This window comes from Pseudoliparis swirei, chromosome 7, assembly GCF_029220125.1.
Source record: "Pseudoliparis swirei isolate HS2019 ecotype Mariana Trench chromosome 7, NWPU_hadal_v1, whole genome shotgun sequence".
Classification (NCBI taxonomy): Eukaryota; Metazoa; Chordata; class Actinopteri; order Perciformes; family Liparidae; genus Pseudoliparis; species Pseudoliparis swirei.
Genome location: NC_079394.1, coordinates 25,645,846 through 25,671,263, shown reverse-complemented (window position 1 = coordinate 25,671,263; position 25,418 = coordinate 25,645,846). Strand labels below are relative to the sequence as shown.

The window sequence follows — 25,418 nt, the reverse complement described above, 5'->3', positions numbered from 1 at the left end:
TCACTTGATGTCTCTGTCCTCCGTCCATCCTGGAGAGGGATCCTCCTCTGTTGCTCTCCTGAAGGTTTCATCACTTTTTTCCCTGTGAAAGTTTTTTTCTTCTATTTCTCGGGAGTTGTTCCTGATCCGATGTGAGGTCAAAGGTCTGGGATGTCGTATGTGTACAGACTGTAAATCCCTCTGAGGCATATTTGTAATTTGTAATATCAGGCAATACAAAATAAACTGAATTGAATTAAACAGCTGTTGTGAATCTTTTAGCAGCCATTCATTTAGTCTCCCTCTCTTTCTCTTGCGTTCTCTATGCTTCACCAAATCGTGGGAGCGTATCTTTAATACAACTTTTTCTTGTTATTGTTCACAAAATAGTCACGTCTGACAATAACAACAAATAGGAACCAACACCCAACTCCAAGAGGCGCTGCCCTGAAACCTCACACACCAGTGAAGAGGCCCGTCAAACAAGACCACCAATATTAAAACCTTTCAGCTCGTCTAATCCGACCAATACAAAGCTTCATGGCCAACGCAGTGACCTCCAGGAGATGGGGGGTTTCCTGGTGGACTCATCCGCAGAGAGTTTTCCAAGGCGGGTTAAATTCCTCAAAATACTCCAATAGCCCCCAGTCAAGGTCTCCTGAGACCGGCGTGGGCAAACCCCCGTTCGTGTAAACTGAAATGGAGCTGGTCTCTAAACTCTTGTCCACAACGCAAGCTTTTCAAATCAAAGATGTCCACATGAGTCATATCGTGTTGCATCTCATATTAGATCAAAGAACAAGGGGAGCAACGATTCAGCATCAGAAGCCAGTTTTCTTTTTGAAAGGGTCAGACGTGTCTTTGATTCGTCTCCACAAACCCTCTGAGAGAAGTTAAAGTAGAGATTGTCTTGTCCTCTATGTAGTCTGCAACATCTGAGAGGTTCCAGTGCTTTGACGCCGCTGGTTTTATTTACACCAAGTGCTTTAGTTGGAAAACTGTAAATATGTGGGTTTTAATTTGGTCGGATCTCTTTACGACGCACCACGTTCCTGCGTTTACCGCTGACTTTGGATAAACACTGGTGTTGTACTCAGTCGTCATCCCTCAAGACAACTTTCACTAAAGTGTGGGGTGTTAGGAATTATAATTAAGAAAAATACGAAATTATACACCAAATACAAGACTGAATGTAGCCTGACATCTGGATCTTACCAGACTATCTTAAAAAGTGGGAAACTGCAGCGATGCCCCACATGTGTGATCACTGAGACGACTCAATCTTTCAGGTTTCTCATCATTTCATGCCTTTCTAGCGTTTTGCACTACCCTTGCACATTTTCGTCCGAGCACCTCACCGTGACCAAAAGGGAAAGTCTACAAAACAGGTGGTTTAAACAACCTACCCTCTCAACGTGGAAAACCTCTTCTCTTTTCTTTTTTACAGGTTGTTCAGCTTTTTGGACCGTTCTAGTGGTGAAACGATCAGTCAGTGAAAAAAACAATAGTGATAATACAATTAACCAAACACTGCATGTGCATAACCAATCCCCTCCCCCCCCCCCCAACGTGGTTGTTGTTGGGAAATCAATATTCTCTTGCAATCCTGCAACTACAAGTAAAGGACGGCTCGGTTTGGCTTCAAATCAACAATATTATGCCAACAAACCAGAGATATTGTTCCCAGAGGGATTTCCAAACTCAGAGCCAACTGGACGACTGCCTGAAGATTCTCAGAATCTTTTTGTTCCAATTTCAAAAGGTTCCCTCTTTTATGGGAGATCTTGCAATGAAAGGCTCGTCAGCAGAGAGACAGTAAACTAAAGCCTTCAGGTAATCTAGTCAAATGACTCAAAGGAGACCGACAGGGTTAACATTGACATTCACACTTCGAACAAATGTATTTGTTGCATGATATTCACACCGTAAATGTGGTGAACGCGGTACACACGCATGCCTGTGCACACATGACAACTTTTACATCCATTATATGACTAATTTCTAGGATTCATGAAAGTCAAACAAAGATTTTACTTTGTGGGTGCGATACAAAGGCTGCGATGATGTCAAACAAAACTAAAGTCCCGTCCCTGTTCTGAATACTTTGATCAACAGAGGCCCACTTGACATCTGAAAGCCCAACGTGACGTTTTCACATGTCTTATTCCGTCAAACAGCCTCAAAGCCAAAGATATCAAGTTTACTATCACAGAAGATAAAGAAAAGCAGCACATTCTCACACTTGAGAAACTGGAACCAGATCATTTCTAGTTTATCCGTAATCAAAGCAGTTGCTTATTAATTCCTGTTGATCCACTTAGGAAGAGGAAGTTTGCTCCCTGGTATAACCCTCAGACCCGCTGAAGCAAGAAAAGCGTAAGACTTGCGAGCATATGGTTCAACTAATCTCGAAGAATCCCGCTTAGTTTGGCGAGATAGTCTTAAAACATATAAGAAGGCCCTCCGTAATGCCAGAGCAGCCTATTACTCATTAATAATAGAAAAACCCCAAAAACAACCCAGGTTTCTCTTCAGCACTGTAGCCAGGCTGACGAGAGTCACAGCTCTGTGGCCGAGCATTCCTATAAACCTTAGTGGTAATGACTTTATGAACTTCTTTAATGAAAAGATTTTAACTATTAGGGACAAGATTAATAATCTCTTGCCCATAACCAGTGCCAATCTGTCCTCAAGTGGAAATGCCCTTGGAAACCGCTATGCCCTGGTGTATATTTGGAGGATTTTCTCCTATCAACCGTGACCAATTATTTTCCACTAGGTTTCTTCTACTACACGTCTGTCTCTTTGGACCCCATCCCCTGAGGCTGCTTAAAGGCTTTTTACCTTTATTTGGCTCTCTCTTATGGAATATTAATGTGTGTCTGCTAACAGGCCACGTACCACACTCCTTCAAGGTGGCTGTTATTAAACCTCTCCTGAAGAAAAGCCTGGATCCAGGGTATTGGCTAAACTACGATCTCTAACCTCCCCTTCCTCCTCTTCCTTGAGAAGAGTGTGATGCAAATCTCAGTTGTCGACTTTCTACATCATAATAGTTTATTTGAGAAATTTCAATCAGGATTCACAAAACACCACAGCACCGCGACACTGGTGAAAATTACAAATGACCTCTTAATGGCAGCAGATAAAGGACTCCTCTCTGTCCTGGTCTTGTTAGACCTTAGTGCTGCATTCGACACCATTGACCATGACATCCTGTTACAGAGACTGGAGCAGTCGATTGGCATTTCAGGCACGGCACTAATTTGGTTTAAATCCTATTTATCAGATCGATCTCAGTTTGTATTTAGCGATGGCGCCTCGATAACCACCAACGTTAATCACGGAGTTCCACAAGGTTCTGTGCTTGGACCAATTCTATTTACCTTATACATGCTTCCTTTGGGCAATATTATCAGGAAACACTCCATAAACTTTCATTGTTATGCAGATGACACTCAACTATATTTATCGATAAAACCAGAGGAGAGCAACCAACTCTGTAAAATTCAAGCATGTCTTAAAGACATAAAAACATGGATGACCTGCAACTTCTTGATGTTAAACTCAGACAAAACCGAAGTAATTTAAATCGGCCTGAGCACCTCAGAGATCAATTATCTGGTGATGTGGATTCTGTAGCGGCATTGCCCTGGCATCCAACACCACTGTAAAGAATCTTGGCGTTATCTTTGATCGGGACTTGTCCTTTAACTCCACGTAAAGCAAATCTCAAGGACTGCATTCTTTCATCTCGTAATATTTCAAAATCAGGCACATCTTGTCTCAAAAGATGCAGAAAAATTGGTTCATTCGTTACGTCGTTGAGACTGGATTACTGCAACTCCTTATTAGCAGGCTGCTCTAATAAATCTCTTAGGTCCCTCAGTTGATCCAGAATGCTGCAGCTCGTGTTCTCACTACAAATAAAGAAAGCGATCACATCACTCCTGCACTAGCTGCTCTGCACTGGCTCCCAGTAAAATCAAGAATCACTTTTAAAATTCTTCTCTTAACCTACAAAGCCTTGATTGGTGATGCTCCATCATATCTTAAGGAGCTTGTCATATTGCCCCCTAAGAAACTACGCTCACTAAATGCGGGACTACTTGTAGTTCCTAGAGTCTTAAAAAGTAGAATGGGAGCCAGAGCCTTTAGTTATCAAGCTCCTCTTTTATGGAACCAGCTTCCAATTTCAGTCCGGGAGGCAGACACAGTCACCTCGTTTAAGTGTAGACTTAAGACCTTCCTCTTTGACAGAGCTTATAGTTAGGGCTGAATCAGGTTTGCCCTGGTCCAGCCCCTTGATATGCTGCTATAGGCTTATAGCTGCGGGGCGTTTTAGGATGCACTGAGTACCTATCTCCTCTTTTTCTCTCCTTAAGGATGAATTTTCATCTCTCAATCACACGTTACTAACTCTGCTTTCTCCCTGGAAGTCCTTTTGACTTTCCGTCTCATGGGGTCATCGGACCCTATGAAGCAGCATAGATCCTATCTGCCTGATGGATCGTCTGGGTCGTGGAATTCCTGCTCATGACTACGCCACTGTCCTGTTGAGACTCCGCCCACCGCCATCTGCCTGATGGATCGTGGAGGTCTCCATCGTGGAATATGCCTACTATGAACTATTCATACACTCTGTCATATTCATTGAATGTATTTTAACTCTAAATCTGTCCTTCTGTACACATTACATCTATTGCATCTGTCCATCCTAGGAGAGGGATCCTCCTCTGTTGCTCTCCTCCAGGTTTCTTCCTTTTTCCCCTGAAGGGTTATTTGGGAGTTTTTCCTGGTCCGATGTGAGGTTTTGGGGCAGGGATGTCTATGTGTACAGATTGTAAAGCACTCCGAGACAAATTTGTAATTTGTGAAATTGGGCTATACAAATAAACTGAATTGAATTGAATTGAATTGAATCAATGAATAAGGTCATTTGTTTGGCCCGGATGTCCACTGACGACACCAGAACCAGAAAAGAATCAGTGTAGGACCTGGGACTCAGAGACCACAAGATCTTTCTTGTTCAGTGTAACATAAGACGTCTCGTTCCTGAATACCGTTGACGTCAATGTGGGCGGGGCATCGTGTGCATGACACCTTAAATAAAGTGTTTACTAACTCTGTGTGCAACCAGGGAAGCGTCTTCTTGCGTTTCAGAAAACGGACCTCCAGCTTGATCTCTTATTTTCTGTCTTGTCCGTCTAACTTTGAGTCCGTCTTTCCTCCTCGTGTCTCCTGCGGCTGCCGCGCCTCTCGTGTCTCTCCTGGTCGGTTTCGTTCCACTTCTGGTTCAGCTGACTGGGGCCCATATGTTCAGAGCCTTAGTTGTGGTATGCAGCGAGAGCCAAATTAACGCTGCATGTTGCCATATGAGAGACTGAAGTACAACAAGTAACACAGAACAGATGGACACCAGAGCCCGGTTGTTGGAAAAGTATTTTCCACTGATGTTGCAAACTCCTCTCTTACTGTCTCTTGCTTCGCGAAAGGGGGAAAAGCTAAACTCTGCAGAGATGTAGCGAGAAGAACGTGTAAAAGTAAATGTAAATACAAGAATGCATGTATTTAAAACGCATTTGGAGGAGACCTAACTAATCCTGATGGTTTGATAAGACACAATGCCGCATGTGGCTTCACAGAAGGCCTATTACTGGAAGCTCCTCCATTTTTTTTCTTTGTTCTGAAGGCTCAAGATAAAGCGCCGCTTGACCCTGATGGCACGGAGAGAGAGCGAGAGAGAGAGAAAAAGCGAAGACTAAGCTTTTATTCTATATGTCAACATACATGAAAATATGTGCGAGAGAGCTCAAAACCACGAGGGCCGGACGAGAAGAGCAGAAACAAACGCACAAACACAGCTGAGATGAGATGAGTGTGATTAAGAGGAGGTCTGAGGAAACATATCGGACTGCAGCCGTCTGCTGGAAATGTCTCCGGAGGACAGAATACCACGATTTTCCTGGCAAGGCCTTAACCTCGTCCGTAACCAGATGGAAAGAGAGGTGGGGCTCGGCGTTGCCCATAACGTTACCTCGGCCGAGAGGAAGGTTCTCGAGATAACCCCCGAGACGACGGAAACGGCACATTGTCGAACTGAACAGATCGCAGAACCAACGCCACTCACATTCCTTTCAGCTATGTCGAAATATGACGGCGATGGTCATTGTTTAGCGGTGTCGGTTTAGCCGAAAAACAAACGTTCAAGGCAAGACTTAAAGCCTGAGATGACACTGGAGGACATTTTGGGGACTTCTGCTTGTTCCAGCTGACGTGACAAGATTCACTTCTGTAATAAAACAAGTGTTACATCACTTTGGCTATTTTGCCATCCCATCTGCTAAATAAATAAAAAATACAGACCGTATGTATTGGAAGAGGGTAGACATATCACATCTACCCTCTTCTAGTGGAAGAGATAAAGTCTCTTTTTTTTTTATTATGAATTTCCTCCGCAGGGAATTTATTTAATATAGGCTTCTAATTTCATCTCTTTTTAAAAAGATTTTTAATGAATTTTCTTATAAAGTAGATAATCATGGGGAATAATTAAAGCATCACCTTTCATTCAATTAGCAATGAATTGGAATAGGTTGACTTTAATCTTTCTTTTTTTACAAATTATGTAAATGTTGTAATTATCCAATATTACTATAACAATCGCAAATGTAACCATTTTATCATTTGTAGGCTTGGACCTTTTGCTCAACACTATAACGTGTTAAACTATCACTGGACCATGGTATTCTTTCTTTTTTTACAGCTGATATAGAAGCATGAAAGAGAAAAGTGTCTGTTTTTTAATTTGTGCCGTATGTTTTAAATGTGAACTCAACCGTAACAAAATCTTTGCATCCTGCCAGTTGTTTGCTTATTTCTCCTGCTGTTTTAAAGTTAATACAAGTCATCATTCTGGTGATTTGCTGATATAACAAAATCCTTGTTAAATCAAATGCATTTACACATACCAGACTATAAAGATGGAATCATGAGAGCAGATTCGTTATCCTGTGTTTCCCCATAATTTATGTTCACCTATGACTTCTGACAAAAGTAGGGAGTTGGGTAGTTGGCAGTTTAAAGCTATGTTCAATCTGACAGTAGCATTAAAAGAACCTGTCTCAACTTTTATGACTTGACTGCAACTTTCTCACACAAACATATGCATCAGTTATCCTGCAGCTTCCTCCTCTGTGTAAAATGAACTCATCTTTATTCTCAGACTGAAAGATGCGGGTTAAAATACATATGAACACTACGCATGGATTATTATCTCCTGTGCGGCGTGAAGGCGTACAAGCACACACACACAGAAATAGCGCACAGATGTGTGAAACCCTTATTGACGCCTACACAAAATAAACGCTACCAGCACAATGTATAACTTAGCAACCCCAGCGCAGCATGTGACCTTCTGAAGGACTTCTTTTAGGCTTTGAATGCATTTTCTTTTCTTCTGTATGTTTAAATGTGTGCATGCAAGACCACAGTTCTCCTGCCTTTTAAGGGCCTAAACTCTGCCCTGCCAAGACCTCTCTCTCTCTCTCTTGCACGCACACACACACACACACACACACAGTGAGGGGAGCACTCACTCAGAGCAGCAATGCAACAAAAGAATTCTTGCAATCAGCTACGAAGAATCCTGCTAATACCTTCCTAATTCTGATCAAATATGTGCACACACACACACACACACACACACAACTCTATCATTAACTGAATTAGCTCACGCACATGGCTGAAGAGCTGAGGGCTGCTAAATATAAAAACACACACACAGCGTCTTTTTTCATTTACCTCTTCTCGTGCCAGAATGCACATTTGAATGCACACAACCTGAAGAGACTGAACTTTAGGGCCCTGTACTGTGGGACGGTCAGTCAACTCCCTCCAAGCTGATTCCTGTTTGGGGATCTTGGGGGACTGGGTGTGTGGGACATGCAGCCCTGCAGCTGGCCCCATCTGGAATTGTTACAGGTTTGAATCTTTCTTGATCCGAAACTTAAAAATACGCAAACAGATATATATTTCATAGGGAATAACTCAATATTTTTCCGATAGTCATGCTCTCATCGTGAGGTAATAAGAAGAAATGTGTTGACTGGCTGAAGCGAACCCCACACAAACAGGAAACCGTGTAGGAGGCATATCTACTCACTAAAGAGTCAAAGGAGACATGCATACTGCAGATTATTTGAGGTAATCGAGCACAACAAATGCCACACAGGGCAAATGATGTGCTTACAGCAATGCATGAAAATTACTGTATTACAAAGAAATGCGTGACAATAATCGGCGAAGGCACAGATACAGTAAATTCGTCTTTACTAATACGAACGGCAACTCCATTTCCTCAGGCTTCTTGAACGATGTTAAAGGCCAAACCCTCCGTTCTCCTATCTCTAAAGGTTATCAGTGTGAAACCAATGACGGCGTTTTAACTGCGACCCTCGTGCTCTGCAGGCAAGGCAAGAACATACGCGATGCTCTCATAGTTGTTATCAGCCCAAGCTGTGACCAGACCAGTTATATCACCTCTTTGGCTTCTGCAGCACGTTTTAACACCAAAACACGCCCAGAACATCCCAGCACACTCTGTAGCTGCAGATGAAACCTAAACCGATCACTGGGGGGCAAAGATGTGATGAAAATGACCAATAAAACACTTTTCTGAGACAAAGCTCAACGTCATCCGGGCTTTGGTTTTATAATGTGGCAAACTGTGCAGCAATAAGAGCTTCTCAGATGTGGCGACATATCACGTATCGAGGCAAAACAAACAGAGGAAATACATTATTTGAAGAAAGGGGGGATGGGGGGGCGGGGAACCCCTGAGACTAAAACAACTAGAAACAGGAAATGACTTTGTGCCTCTGTGTGCGAGTGAGTGTGCAGACGCATTTGTGACACAGCCTGGCTTTAGGACATTAACCCCTTTAAAGCCCTCGAGAGGCTTCTGTGGGTTTCCATGGAACTCGCCATCTTCCCCAGATGTGAAACACAGGCTGAGGAAGCCGGCGGCCGGTTCAGTGGCGCGACGACTAAAAACTAAAAACAGTTACAAGAACCGGCAAACACACGTTCTTGTGAAACAGTCTAATTAAAGCAGGCACCTGCTCTAAACAGGAACCGAGGAGTTGTTAGCTACATACATGCAGCCTCATGTACATCTGCATGGTACAACTACAATAAAGTAATAATAGTAACTGCCGTAATAAGATGTTAACAAATCGTGAATGTTGTACATATATCACATTTGGGTGTTTGGATTTATTTCACTCGTAAATCGTGCTAATTTCTAAACACATTAATCAAAAACGTGACGATGAGGCTCAAAGGATGTTCTTTTCACCGCCTTCTTAATTTCAATACTATGAATGAAAAAATACGGCAGCCACAGTCAGACATGAGTTATTCCTTTTGTAGCCAAGAGTAAGATGAGAAGATACCATTAAATAGGAGGATACCACTCTAGTGATAACACTAATTTATGTGCATTAATTTTGGGGTCAGATTGACGCAGATTTGCAGCACAGCTGTGATACCTCTTGGCTGACTCACGTTTGGAAAGGAAACTAAAAGTATGTTTCCCTTAATCTTGAACTATTTCGTTAATTTGCAATGTCGAAGCATTCATCACATATATATGTATATATATATATATATACATATATATATTAGTGCTGTGAAAAATAACGCGTTAACTCAGTTAATTAAATTACAGGATTAACTAGTTTTATTTTTTTACGCATTTAACGCATGCGCAGAATGAGCTTCCAATCCGTCTGTTGTTTCAATAAAGATCTCTAACCAGCAGCATGTCATTCTGTCTCTAATGTCGGTAACACGACTCCGATCTCCGTCTAGGTGGAAGTGTCTGGTTTCTAATGAAAAAAGTCGGCAGAGCTCCGATGCTGGCGCGCGCACTGGTGAGCAAGTTATGTGCCCCCCTGTGTATAAATGCAGGGCTCTCAAGTGTCTGCGCGGGACGGAGCAAAGAAAAGTCACTAGTCCTAACCCTGTAAATGTATATATGTGATTAATCATGATTAATCCACAGAGACCTGTGATTAACCTGATTAAAAATTGTAATCGTTTCACAGCCCTAATATATATACATATATATATCCATATATATATACATGTATATATATATAGATATATATATATATACATACATAATATGTATAACACAAAGTCATGTACATGACACCAAGTGTCACTCCTGCCCTATTCATGTGCAATTTGACCAAACTGAGAATGAGAACATGGCAGCGTGAGCAGCGAACTGCTAATGCCGCACGTGTTGCCATCAAAACCATCCTGAAGAGACAGTATTTACGTCTGTCTCGATGTCGACAACGTGCATTGCAGCCATCGCTGAAGTGATCCAGCTCTAACTTCCTCTCTCTCCTTCCTGGGGGACCAATGAGCACCTTTTCAGACGCCGTTTATAAGACGTCGCATTTCGTTTGGAATGGCAACACATGAGGCAATTATTGACTGTGTGGATTTTTAGTGTGGAAAATCAAACAATATATAATGGACATATAGTCCTTGATTACCCACAATGTATTGTAATAACGGCTTGGCGTGTGTGAGATATGTGTGTATAGATGTAAGCGTGAGCCGATGTTTCTACCTTTGGAGGATCATAGAGCTCCAACTGGTACATCTCTCCGCCTCCTCTTCCTCCTACTTGAGCGTCCCTGATCCTCCTGACCAGCAGGCGGCAGCGTTGCCAGCGGGGCTGAGTGTCTGAGATAGTGTCTTCCACCAGCAAGTACTTCAGTTGGCCCTCTTTACAGCAGCCGCTCACCTCTGACCTCTTCTGCCTCATGCTTCCGCTGCGTAACCAACGAAAGCGATCCAGGAAGTGAGAGGCGACTCCAGCCACGGACGTGTGAGAAGAGGCTGGGGGCAAGGCTTCAGAGTTCAGACAAGAGGGGGAGTGTGAGGAAGAGGGGGAGGAGGACACTTCCCCGTGTGTGGAGGAGATTACGCCCACCCTGTCACCATTATTTGGGGGATTGCTGCTGCTGGTGGTGGTGGGGTTGTTAGGGGCCAGGTCCTGGGATGAGGGGGGGCCGGGCCGCTTTGAGAGCAGCCGTCTCACGGTGTGCCGGATTTGGCTGACGGAGAAATGTGTGACGTCGCCCCGTGCGGCGTTGGAGGTGGAGGAGTCGGAGGAGTACCGTTGAGATACCTGCCGGTGATCGGCGCCAGGGATCTCCTCGCTGCTGCGGCTACGAATCAGCAGCGGCCCGCTGCCGAGGCCCCGGGTCGACCCTCTGAGCACCACCGGGTTTCCCGACAAGGAGCTGCCCGCCGCGCATCGCAGCGGCTGCTCCTGCTCCCGGCTCGCCACCGCCGGCTCCCCTTTCGGCGAAACCACACCAAACGGGGCGGCTCCTCCGCTCGGCCGGCCCGCCTCTCGATAGTCCTGGACCCCCGACAGAGATGTGATCCGCAATCGACCGATCACGGTCTGCGACGGGAGAGGAGGGGCCCCCGGAGTGGTGAAAAAAGCGCTCCCGGTAGAACCGGGGCCCGTGCCCCGGCCGAGCAGAGCGCCATCTTTGTCGACCTCGCCGCAGAAGTGCTGCTGGAAGAGGTCGGTGAACTGCTTGGAGAAGGTCTCCGCCGGGAGCACGTCATGCTGCGGTTGCTCTCTGGCGAAGCTCCGGTAGTGTCCGGCCAGCTGCCGGGCTGTGGCGATGGCGTGCAGTTCGCAGAATTCCCTCCAGCCTCGCGGGGGCGCCGCCACGCCTGGGCCGCCTCCTCCTGCTGTCGCTGCGGTGGTGTTGGCAGGATGGATAGTGTTACCATTCATTGCAGTAACCAGAGCGGCTGAGAATCACTGCTGCGAGACAAAGAAGGTTGAAAGGAGATAGAGAGAGGGGAAGAGGAAATGAGAAAGGGATGGTTGGAGAAGGAGGTGGGGGTCAAGGGGTTGATTTGGAGAGTGGAGGGATGGACGGTTGAGCAGAGAGGCAGAAAAAAAAGAGATGTTTGAGGGACAAACAAAAGGAGAGATATGGAAATGCAATTAGAGGCAAATCAAGATACTGTGGAGTGCAACAAGTTTTTCATCCAACAACTGGAGCGCTGGCTAAACAGTCGGAGCACTTCTTTGAACGACTAGAAAGTTTTAAACAATGCAAACACTGAGTAAGGACAGCCAAAAAGTCAGATTTTATCTGTGCTCGGTCTCAAACAGAAACTAAATTGGGTTACGTGGGCCTGCAAAGAATCTCTGGCGATCAACCAGTCCTAGAGTATCTTAGCGGATGGGGACGGCCCCCAAGGTCACTCAGAGGACAATCGGCAACCCTTCAATTTGTGGAAAAACAGTAAATTGAATCAGGAGCAAACACACAGAAAAGTTTGTCACAGAAAAAAAATAAAGGAAATGAGGAAGTGGAGTCACTGGAATTGACAAATCTCTTACAAATTGCAGCGACATGGATGACAGAGTCTCGGCTATTTGAAATGAATGAAAACAGCCAGAAGTCATTCGGACAGACACTGAATGAAGACTTGAGGAAGTCTGGTTTTAAAAATGTCTCAATCAGCCACACTGCCTACTTGGCCATGTGTGTGTGTGTGTGTGTGTGTGTGTGTGTGTGTGAGACCTGTTTCTATGCTCCTTCTGCTTTTTTATTTTGTTGTTTTTGAAGCCCTGTCCGGGTTATAACATGGACGGTGGTCACTTGACCCCCCCCCCCATGTTCTCGCTCAAACCTCTTGTCTTGGTCCCCAAAGACTTCAATTTAGAACCTGATTTGAACCAATAATCGACAACGATAATCTTCTTTTCTCCTAATTCTGCTTGGTTAGGAAATATGAAAACTAAACGTGGCACCCTAGGGAGCTCTGTGCATCAGATGTTGTTATGGTCAGATTATGTTCTCACTCCATATGCAGCCGACGATGATGATGGGCCGACAACATGCTCGTTGACGGCCCTAAAAAGAAAACAATAAACTATGCTGCTCGGCGAGGAAATAACTGCTGACAAATGGTGTTTAATGATCATTTTCTCGGCCCAATTGGCAGTTGGGTTTTACTGCGTTCCGACTGCCAAATTTGCCTCCATTCTTTCTGGCTGCTACATTTCACATTTTTTGGGCCACTGACATTTCTTTGAGAGCAGACTGTAAAAAAAAAAAATTTAAATAAATAAAAAGACAGGAAATGAAGGTATGACATGCAACAAAGATCCTGGCCTCCAGGAATCAAAGCGTGGATGCTGCATTACATAATGGAAGGGGCTACTTCTTATTCTCTGTCGTTTCTGTGTTTCACTTCTATGCTCCTGTTGCTGCATACTGACACACTGTGAACCATTAGTTTCATCCTTATTCAGGCTTTACAAATACCTGCAGGTTTTGCTCGTTATGATAATATGGACAGAATTCTCTCTATGGCCACTTTTTTTTTAAACATCCTTATTTTAGTGGCAAAGCTTCACTTTACCACCAACCATCGGGCCCTGACCTATCCGTCATAGTTAACTAACTGCTTATTTATTTTTTTAATTTAAGAGAAATGAGGCAGTGGTTTTGTAGCTAACCACATCGTCCCACAGAAAAGAGGAAACAGGGTGCCTTCCTAAGTATTCAACGATGTAGATGCGAGCTCTACACTCTCCATAATGCGTTTTCCTCGCTGACCCTCCCTCCCCCACCCGCGTCGCAGACGAGGAGTAGCAGGAAGAGGACTCACGTTCAAAGAACCCGAAGAGGCCTTGCTGATGCAACAATGGAGCGTCTTGGTTCGTGCAGACGACCCATGGATACAACGTCATATGATCCGCCGCAGAGCCGTGAGACGTTCACCCGGCTGTCATGTCGCGTTAAAACAAAGCTTTATACATAAATGAAGTTTCATCAACAGGTTTGTTTTCACTAAATCATTTTGGTCTCATTTTAATTAGATTCTCCACACACGCCGATGGTACGTAGAAAACCACCGTGAAACTAATCTGTGCGTTGTACGAGAAGCGCGGGTCACGTTCTGTCCGGCGGCTCGTGCCCTTTACGCTCCCCCTAAACGAGTTGAAACGGTTCGCCAACAGCAGCGGTGGAACCAACACAAGATTGTAATTTTCAAAGTACAACATGTGGCACACATGCGTGGACATACCATCTTCCCCCAGTGGAGCACAGAGGGGTCTTTTCTAAATACAGGAAGTATGTGTGTGTGTGTGTGTGTCTGTGTGTGTGGGGGGGGGGGGGGTTCCAACAGATCACAGAAAACCACAAGAAATAGAAGGGGGGGGGCGGGCGACTCATGGTCGAGGCCAAACGTGGAGCAACACGTCTCGTTGTCGCTCGGCCACCATCTCTTTTTGCTTCTCGCCGTCCTAAACGACGACGTTCAGAGACGGCGAGCTGTGGATCCTTTGAGATGTGTTCCCCACATTACCAATAAACACACCGGGACACACACACACACACACACACACACACGCGGGGGCATCGGTGAAAAGCTGGCAACGCGAAATATTGCGTCACCACAGTTCCTGGATGTGTCCTGTCACAACAACTAATTCCCTTCCGGTACTTCTTCAGAGCATGCTCAGTGCGTTCCCCCCTTGTGCCCCTCCAGCTGCCCCCCCCCCCCCCCCCACACACACACACACACCACCAGAAGCCTGTTTCTATCTGCCCGGCCAGCCCAGCGAATGACTCAGCACTGACTGACATAACTACAGATCACGCACTCACACATTTCCCTCTCGCCGTCTCCCTCCGGGGGGCTCGGCCGTCTCCGTTCCCATGGTTTCCCCTCCCCCTTTCTTTTCACCCCCGCTGTCCTCTGGTATGAGAATCTCCAGATGTGCTTGGGGTCCGCGCTTCCTTTACTTACACCTCGACGCTCCCGCGGCGAGGGAAAACAACGAGACAAATACAGTGTGCGCGCCCTCTTCATTTCTCCGTCCTCCAGGACCTCTGACCTCGACGTGGCTCTTTGTGTCATCGCGTTATTGTTTTGCTAGATGGTGTTTGGTGGGCGGGGGGGGGGATGAAAATAGGCCAATTTAAAACCCCAGCGAGTTGCGAATTGAAAACATTCCTGCGTGATAGAGTCAAAGTTCCCTCGTGTCTTTGTCCCGCTCACCTTCCTCATCACTCCCCCGTCCTCTTCCTCAATGACTACATTCTTCCCTGTGACAAGCGCACACACACACACACAGCTTGCTTTCTTCGCCTCGCTCTCAATCTGGTGCAGCTTTTGTTGAGAAGGAGGCCTGAGCAACTAAGTGGCTGATGTCGACATCGGTCGCAGGTTTGTGTGCTAGAAGAAAAAAACATGTAAACCAAACAAATGCTCCTGGCGTATGTCCCCACCTGTGACTGACAGGACGCAGGCTGCAGCTCAAACCAGCTGCGTAAAAATAGACACAAAAAAGACGGCAACACTTAGTAGTAATTTGCTTTTGTCGAGCAGGTGCTAGGAAGAAAATAGCCCGCCGGGACGGCAGCTTGTGACAGCTGACAATTCAGAAAGACGAGTACTGGCTCCTTATCTGCTCCTCTGACGTGAGTTCTAGCGGCAACAACTGCCGGTTAATTGACGGGTCAGTCAACAGATGATTTATCAGCAACTAGTTTTTCAAGCAGGAAATACAAACCCTCTCAAATGTGGGGATTCGATGCTCTCCTATGTCTGACCAACATTATTATATTCCGTTCATAAATGATGTCAGACAACACGAGCAACGTGAATGTGACACTGAACCATTATTTGAGAAACTAGATGATTAATTATAACAAATGCATCTTATAAGAAGTTAAGATTCTACCCAAATAGTTTGAAGAGTCAAAGCTAAGATCTAGATGGGTTGAACACCAGCACACAATATGACAGAAATGTGCAGCACAGTTGTTGCTGCCCCTCAACTCTTTGTTGCTTTGTTAATTCATGTATTAAGCAGGCAGGAAGGAAACAGGATGCATGAAAGTCACACACACATGAATTGATCAGCGTGAGAAACCTCATGACTCGTGTCAGCTCACCGAGTTGATTGTTAACCCAACTTTGGATCAACCTCTGGACACATTGGGGGGGGGGGGTGAGCATGTGATGCGCTGGTATGCCGTTCCCGCTGAAGGCCAAACGCAGACGAGCTGGCGGTCTGTCTGCGGTGGCCAGTGAACAGTGTCCTGGCTCTGGCCTATTGGGAGCAGAGCCAAGCTGCTAGTTCCTTGTCTTTTGAAATACAAACACACTTCCAGGAGTTCAAATCCGACCAACTCAAACATCACCACCGTCGAATTAAGATTAAGAAAATAAAAAAATAGAAATTGCATTAATTCCTGAGCAAAAGCCAAGAAACGTCAAATCTACCAAGACGCTCATTGACGGAGACGCAACACACGGAGCATTATCAATGCCGCTCGTCGCAGGGAGGTCCTATTTATATCTCGAGAGCTCGGTATCAGGTCTCACACACTCCCTGTTGTCCCCAGCTGGGAGCAGCTCTTGTTTGATGTAATAGACACACATGTGTGCACGTGCGTGCACGCACGCACACGCACAAAGAGGTCTCTGAGCTCTCCGGTCATGTATTCATAGCAGGCGGTGACTGCCATCGCCACATGCTGAAGCCGGGGTGGAAGTGGCTTTACGATGCAGACTTTCTAAAGGTGGTGACTGGCTGTGACTCTGGCTCCATGGAAATGACCCCAAACCAATTATTTGCTTATTCAAAGTTATTTTCACCTGATAATTAGGTTTTCATAGGTTAAATAAATGATAGTAATGTGCGCCTGTGGGATTTAGGACTAAATTGACTACTGATAAATACCCAAGCAGCTATTTTGATCATCAATCATAAAACCATTTTTATGAGTTTAAATGCCTTCTCAAAGCTCCTTAAGTGTGATTTTTGTTTTCCTCATTTTCTTTTTCTAAGCTAACATCAAAATGTCATCTTAATCATTGAGTTTAATAATAATCAGCACATTGGTTAATAATGAGTTACAGCCCCAATATACTCTTTAACTGCTTAGTCAAATAAATGCTTTTTATCACATGTAAATATGTGTTGCTCCTGTAGTTGGACTGAACTCCCTTTTTTGTTTTAAAGAAATATGAGGATCTCACATTGGGCTCCAGGAAATCTTTATGACCAAAAAGATAATCTCCCCCTTCAGTGCTCACATGTGGATTTCTCTGACTACAATAACTAGCGAGCAATAAACCCAACCTCAAGTCTTAAAGGCCTTCCTTCTAGGAAACTATGCATTAATGCATCCGCCTCCGTGTTTTAACATGCATTCGCGTCTAATTTTTCAAAACGCACTCAAAGAGGCGCGTGTGTGTGTGTGTGTGTGTGTGTGTGACTAACTCGTTTGAGAATATGTGCCGATGTACACCGCCTTGCAGCGTTTGGTTGTGTTAAAAATAGGACGTGCTCCTAATTGTCATTCTCATTATATAAAATGCAATTTACAGCGAGCCACATCCTTCTGACCTTTATATAGCCCTGTCCTTATTACAGAGATCAGCCGGATCCAATCTGTTGCTTACAACCAAATTAGTCCGCATGGCATCAAGGAGCTCTGAGACTTCAAACACGGCAGGGTTTTTTTCCCCAGTAAAACTTGAGTGGAAAAAAAAAAAATGCAACATGTGCATCACAAAGTCTGGAATAAAAAACAGATTTTGTTACCACCTTTGAATTTTTATTCCCTGAATCACTGAATTAATCCCAGAGCCGGGGATACAGTCACAAAGCAGGGAGAGAGTAAGTGGGTGTGGGAGAGCAGGCGCTAGGGGCTTATGAAGTAAAGAGAGAGAGGAGGAGGGAGGAAGTAGTGAGGGAGTCAAAACATGAAAAGGAAAAGGAGGAGATGCGAGGGGTCACATGGATGGACAGAAAGCGAGACGAGGGCATAATGAGAAGGCAGGCAGGAAGTGAGGGAAACGGAGCGGGAGAAGAGGCGATGGCGTCGCGTCCAGGTGGCAGAGCTAAAGAGGGGTCTCTGCCTCTGGGCAGCAATCACAGAGCAACAGGAAGCCCTGCCCTGGCAAGCGGCGACCAACACACACACACAGACACACACACACACACACACGAACTTCAGGGTTGGGGAAAAAAGTACCAGGATATCAAAGTGCGACAGCAGTTACTTAAGATATCGCATGACTGTAATGACTGTTTGTACTTCATATCGTACCAAAAAGAGAGAAAAAGTTCAAACGGACCCATCAGTGTTTTAAACATGCATTATGAACCGGATGTAGCCATGCAAGGAACTCAGTGAGGCCTTTTCTGACCAGACAGACTTATCCAAAGTTAATGCTGAGGTCGAATGGGACTTGGTATTCCAAGTTAAACTCGTGCAGTCACGTGATGCATCGGTGCACTACTCCTCGTCACGCTCCCACCAGGACGCAGACGAGGCTGCCTCGGTTAGCCCCGTCTTCTTTTTAATCTACCAGCCATCAGAGAGGAGCGCGGGGATGCGGCTGGCATGCGACGATGCCCGAGGTAGCGATACTGACCGAAACTAAATAATTGTACCGCACTCACTTTATTTGACACTTTCAGGCTTGGGCTTGTAAAATGTAGAGCAAATCCACTTTCACTTGCAGTGAAAGCCCAAATCCCGACTGTCATCCCGACTGTCATCCCGACTGTCATCCCGACTTACATCCCAAGTCACTGTGAAGCGTGTCGTTATTGGAACAGAACGCCAGGGACTCCCACCGAGACCGCTCGGTATTGTTCTGAGAGGCGTGCCAGGGGCTCCTCTGTTCGCCAACTCAGCGGTTAAGGTGAACCGACACCACGCTATTATGTTATTATCTCTTTGCGTTTGAGTGTGACAGGCTGCTGTGCATCCGTCTCACCCCGGCAAAAAGGCGCCGTGTTTATTTGTCGCCCGATTGATCAGCCGCATGAAAAGCATGAAAGGGGGGGGGGGGTAGACGATTGCAGGGAAGGGATCGGTCCAGTCTCGGTGTTCCCGCTCGTGTGAAGCGAGATGTGAAGAAAAGAAAAGGCGCTGATAGCGGACAGAGGGGAACGCGAGACACGCACAGCTTACATGATTGTGAGAAAATATTGTGAAGGAGGAAGTAGCACCGAAACATGAGATAACCCTGAGCCTTAACTACCCATTGGCCTGGGAGGGGGCGGGGGGGGGGCGCATCAGCTGATTCGGGGTGAAACAAGAGGGAGGGGAGCCTGCAGCTACATCCCAACCAAAGTCCATTTCAAATATGAGCCACCAGCAAAAAGATGAAATACTTACAATAAAGGACAATAAAGTGCACACAAAAAAATAGTATACCCACACGACAGAATGACAAACAAAGCTAGATTAGTTCTCAATGTTTGGCATTAACTGTGGCTGACACCCTTATTTTACATCTTTTCCGAAATGAGTATCACTGTTTTGTTTCCAACAGTCCGCATCTTGAAACCGCTTTCTCTCATAATGAATAAAAGAAAAAAGAGGCGGGAACAGCTGTGGAATAGCGATGGCTTATTTTTGTACTGCATATGTATGTCGGCCAGGCAAAAGACTTCTGGGCACACACAGTGGGCTTTTTTGTTTGTTTTACTTTCCCCACAACAATGCAGTCCTCCAGCACGACACAATGCTGCTATTCTTGAGACGCGCAAAAAATGAAGCCCGGTTCGCTCTCTGGTCACTTCCTGGGAACCGCCAGAGGGAGGCAGGTCGGGGGAAAGGAAGAAAACGAGAAGAAAAGGGCAGGATCTGGGATAAGAAAGGGAAACGGAACCAGGGAGGATTAAAAAGTAGAGAATCGACCCGAGGAGCAAGTCCACGAGAGTCAAATCTGGGGGTTGTTTTTTAAAACAGCATACATGACGAGTGCCCGGTAGTTCTTAAGCTAACAAGCATCCTTTCAGTCGTCTGGCAACCTACCGATGACTAATCCAAAACGTTTCTGCACAGTCTGCACTCTGTCATTAGCCGGCGGAGACGGACCCTGGTGTCAAGGAAATACTCAAACAGGGCTCCCAGACAAAACTAAAAGAGGGACCGTATTTTATTTATTTTTTTGCACAGATGGATGCGAGTTGTAACGAGGGGAGACTGAAGGAATGAGGTCAGTGGCCTCACAAGCGACCCGTCACTTAATGCCTTTAGCGTTTTGGAGACTCGTTGCGCTGGCAGCATATCGAAGTATTCAGAGTCTCACCTCAAAAAGTCAAACTGATGCTAATGTCATTACAGTACGGGAGGTTTTCAAAATCTAAAATGAGACGTATTCATGCGGGTATGAGTCATGTGAAACCAAAATACCTCAACATCCAATCACAACGTTGTTATATAACCCATATGACTAATGGTGGCAGAGCTATTGCCCAACCAGAGTGAAAACAAAAGTTCAAGTCATATATTGTGGACATCTCTGTTGCTCAATGGGGGAGCGTAGAGAGATTATAGGACGAGTCTGCAGCTCACTCTCTCTCCATTCATCAGCTCATTTCTTCGGTTAGTCAGAAATTGGGGGAAAATATCCGACACAAATTTCCAGCAAAACACGGTGCCATCTTTGTTTTGTTTGACCAATAGCATGTAGACCAGTAACCCCCCAAAAGCCCCAAATATCCATTTACAATTACATAAAAGAGAAAAGAGCGGCTTAAAAAATAAAAGCTAATTTTCTGTTATTTTTTACCTTTAAACCCACTAGTTCAATGCTTTTGTTCATTGCCTTTCAACACAACCATTACAGGTTATATAATAAGATGAAACATGGTTATCACATAGCACTATTATTTTTGATGAAAAGGCATCAATTCTGATGTCAAAAATAAATCTGAGTCTATTTCTGCGTTTGCAAACCTGAATCTGAATGTTGTTTTAAAATAAGCAGGATCCTGCAGGGCCTCGAGGGCACTGCACAAATATCATCCTTCACTACACTTTGCACACTGTTAAAAAGAAGAAACACTGAATGCATGCACATCAACATTTACACACACACACACAGAGCCCTGGTCAAATTGAACACGGACTGGACTGCACACACTCCAGAACGTTAAATACTCGCACACTGAACACCCGAACGGTTTAAGTGTTCCTCGGCTCCAAAGGCCCCGAATGCTGACCTCAACATCTTACTGGAACCCTTCAACACGGGCTGGGTTTTTGAAAAGCCAGAAAAACAACAATCCATCATTCACAACTGGGCTGAGACAAATCAATACAATTCAGCCAATTCAAGCAGACGCAAATGTTCCAGTGGGAGGGGGTTGAGGGGGTTGAGGGGTTTGTACCACGGAGATCTCTGGCTGAAGTCCACTGGCACTTTATGAATGAGTCATGCCTACTCAAGATGCATTTCTGATTCATTGGGAAGACGCATGATAGTAGTGTGTGTGTGTGTGTGTGGGGGGGGGGGGGGGAGGTTGTGGGTGTAAGGCAACTGACTCCTTCACATCAACTGTGGGCATCTGACTTGTTAGAAGGCAAATTCAGGAGTTACAAACTTTTCCACACTGGAATATTGGGTTTCAGCCCCTCCACCCCAATACACACACATATACACACACACACACACACAACCCCCTCACTCATTCTGACACAGAAAACCCCACCTAAGAATGTTTTTTTATATCTCTGCAGAGATAACAAACTCTGTCCTTGTGTTGGAAACAAACTTGACATGACACAAAGTGTGTGTTTAGTGTACGAGTGTGTTCCTCCTTCCACTTCAACCGAAGACACGAGGAACAAACACACAAAGAACTATTTAGGTGTACGTACCGTTGGGCCGCAACTAATGATTATTATCCAGCCGCCTGCTGATTGCTTTCTCAATTGATGCATTGTTTGCTTCATGAGAGTTTCTTTTTTTTCCATCTGAAAAGGAGAAAAAAGTCCTCGCTGCCGTCTGCAGTGAGCAAACAACTTGTTTTATTTACCGTCACATTTGACACAGAATTGCAACACATCCTCATATTGGAGGAGCTGAAACCAGACAAATGTTTAGCATTTTTGCAACAAACAAAAAAAGCAACCGAAAAGATAAATCTTTTACCAACGTAGACGAGTACATACATTAATGGACTAATTGTTGTTTGCACTCTTAAAGTTCTCATGACTCAAAAAACTAAACAAAGCAAACATTCCTGGTGTGTTTCTTTTCTTAAGCTTGACAAAAGCCAAACTCTTGACCCCGTCCTATGGCCAAACACACACACACACACACACACACACACACACACTAACCTATTGCAACTGCAAAGCACACATGTTTTTAAGCTACATCCTCGTACTGCTGCAGCTAAATCTGGCCTATAATCAGCATTCTTACAACAACAAGAACAGGGGCGCATCGGGGGTAAACACACACACAGCCTCTAATTATTGCTTCCTTGGAAAAAACACACTGGCACGCATGAGTGCGTCCGCCCCACCCCCGCCCCCCAAAAACGCTTCCACACGCAAGAACCTAAACCCGACTACTGTATACCTTTTGTTCGTGTCCACGGTCGACACACGTATCGAATGTGCACGACGCTTCAAGAATGTCTCATTTCAAACATGCCGCCATTTTTTTTCTCTTTTAGGGAAAGACGTCTCTAGAGAGACCCGGACTTCATTGCGTTGCGACGGACAAACTCCCTGACCGAGTAACCGCGTCGCGTCACAGAAAATGTCATTTGAATCACGTTGAGAGGAGCGTCACCTTCGTCTCCGGGGGAAGGCGACTGGCTGTTAACGGTGTTTACGCAACACTTCTCGGAAATTCATCGGGAGACATCGGGAAACGTAAACGTCAATTAAAGACCTGGAGCTGCACTGAGCCTTTAATTTGCAGTGAACCGTTGGTTTGGTTGACAGACGTCAGCCGCTCTGCCACGGAGAATACCGCGTGCAGTCGATACTTCCCCAACCCTAGAGGCACGCTTCTTGCACCAGCTTGTTTGTTTTTAAATATTGTACACAATATGCACGGCTCCACTCAGCCCAACGCCCGGCTCCACAGATCTACAACATTCTGACGCCAGCAGCGGTTCATGAATTCGGTTTGTGTGGGCGGGGGGGCATTCAGCTAGCTGTCCACCTCAAGGAACGCTGATCGTATACACTGCTGCTCAGAGAGAACCGCCAAAGAACACTGGTAGAACACTAGCGGAACATCGATAGAACACTAGTAGAACACAGGTAGAACACCAGTAGAACACTAGTAGAACACTAGAAGAACATCGATAGAACACTCGTAGAACACTGGTAGAACACCAGTAGAACAATGGTAGAACACCAGTCGAACATTGATAGAACACTTGTAGAACATCAATAGAAAACTAGTAGAACACCAGTAGAACAATGGTAGAACACTTGTAGAACACCAGTAGAACACTAGTAGAACACTAGTAGAACACTGGTAGAACATCGATAGAACACTAGTGCGACTGTGAGTCAGTGGGTAATGTAACTAGTAGAACACTAGAACCCAAAGAAGAGGTGGACGTGTTGGTTCCGTGTTCCAGGCCAGAGCTCATGGACCGTCAGCCGACGGGGGATTCCTTATATTTAAACATTCTGCATTGAGGCTCCGGCTCTCGGGGTCTGAGGCTGACGGGACGAGGCAGGAAGCTCTCTCCAGAGGTTTCACTCTGACCTGGGAGACGTGGCGGGGGACCCAGTGACATGGCGAGGGACCCAGTGACATGGCGGGGGACCCAGTGACATGGCGAGGGACCCAGTGACATGGCGAGGGACCCAGTGACATGGCAGGGGACCCAGTGACATGGCGAGGGACCCAGTGACATGGAGGGGGACCCAGTGACGTGGCGAGGGACCCAGTGACATGGCAGGGGACCCAGTGACATGGCGGGGGACCCAGTGACATGGCGAGGACCTAGTGACATGGCGGGGACCCAGTGACATGGCAGGACCCAGTGACATGGCAGGGACCCAGTGACATGGCGGGGACCCAGTGACATGGCGGGGACCCAGTGACATGGCGAGGACCCAGTGACATGGCGGGGACCCAGTGACATGGCAGGGACCCAGTGACATGGCGGGACCCAGTGACGTGGCGGGGACCCAGTGAAGTGACATGGCGGGGACCCAGTGACATGGCAGGGACCCAGTGACGTGGCGGGGACCCAGTGACATGGCGGGGACCCAGTGACATGGCGGGGACCCAGTGACATGGCGGGGACCCAGTGACGTGGCGGGGACCCAGTGACATGGCGGGGACCCAGTGACATGGCGGGACCCAGTGACATGGCAGGGACCCAGTGACATGGCGGGGACCCAGTGACGTGGCGGGGACCCAGTGACGTGGCGGGGACCCAGTGACATGGCGGGGACCCAGTGACATGGCGGGGACCCAGTGACGTGGCGGGGACCCAGTGACGTGGCGGGGGACCCAGTGACGTGGCAGGGGACCCAGTGACGTGGCGGGGGACCCAGTGACATGGCGAGGGACCCAGTGACATGGCGGGGGACCCAGTGACATGGCGGGGGACCCAGTGACATGGCAGGGGACCCAGTGACGTGGCGGGGGACCCAGTGACATGGCAGGGGACCCAGTGACATGGCAGGGGACCCAGTGACATGGCAGGGGACCCAGTGACATGGCGGGGGACCCAGTGACATGGCAGGGGACCCAGTGACGTGGCGGGGGACCCAGTGACGTGGCGGGGGACCCAGTGACATGGCGGGGGACCCAGTGACGTGGCGGGGGACCCAGTGACATGGCGGGGGACCCAGTGACATGGCGGGGACCCAGTGACATGGCAGGGGACCCAGTGACATGGCAGGGGACCCAGTGACATGGCGGGGGACCCAGTGACATGGCAGGGGACCCAGTGACATGGCGGGGGACCCAGTGACATGGCGGGGGACCCAGTGACGTGGCAGGGGACCCAGTGACATGGCAGGGGACCCAGTGACGTGGCGGGGGACCCAGTGACATGGCGGGGGACCCAGTGACATGGCGGGGGACCCAGTGACATGGCAGGGGACCCAGTGACATGGCAGGGGACCCAGTGACATGGCGGGGGACCCAGTGACATGGCGGGGGACCCAGTGAGATGAAAGGCAGCGCTGGAAGAAGTTCCCAGATATAATCACGTTAACGCAGAGATACAACAAGGGAACAAACACGTTTCTACAAGCAGGAAACATGTAGGTGAGAAATATTAAAACTTTGAAACATGCTTTCCTCATTTTGTGTACTTTGTGACTTTCAAAAGCGTTTCATTATTATTATTATTACTAAGATTATTATTACTGGTGCATTAACATTTAAGTATAATTATAATGTTGCTCACTATGGGTCTTTGTTGTTATAACCAAGTTATAAACTGCCGTGGAGTAAAAATCAATATTTAACCCTCTAGAAAGTTGTGGAACTATAAAACGGTACAGACTGAAAACGTCTAAGTACAATACTTCAAAGGATTGTACGATCGTATC

At 46.4% G+C, this 25,418-nt stretch overlaps 1 protein-coding gene across 2 annotated transcripts in view; it reads right to left on the bottom strand.

Moving 5' to 3' along the window:
* Positions 1-25,418, bottom strand: part of sh2b3 (SH2B adaptor protein 3) — a 49,799-nt gene that overhangs the window by 23,050 nt on the left and 1,331 nt on the right. The window contains exon 2 of one of the 2 annotated variants that reach the window (XM_056418012.1): positions 10,628-11,848. In XM_056418012.1, the coding sequence (XP_056273987.1) occupies positions 10,628-11,818 (1,191 nt within the window). In that variant the 5' untranslated portion in view covers positions 11,819-11,848. The remainder of the gene's footprint in view (positions 1-10,627; positions 11,849-25,418) is intronic. The other variant, XM_056418013.1, reaches the window with a different exon arrangement.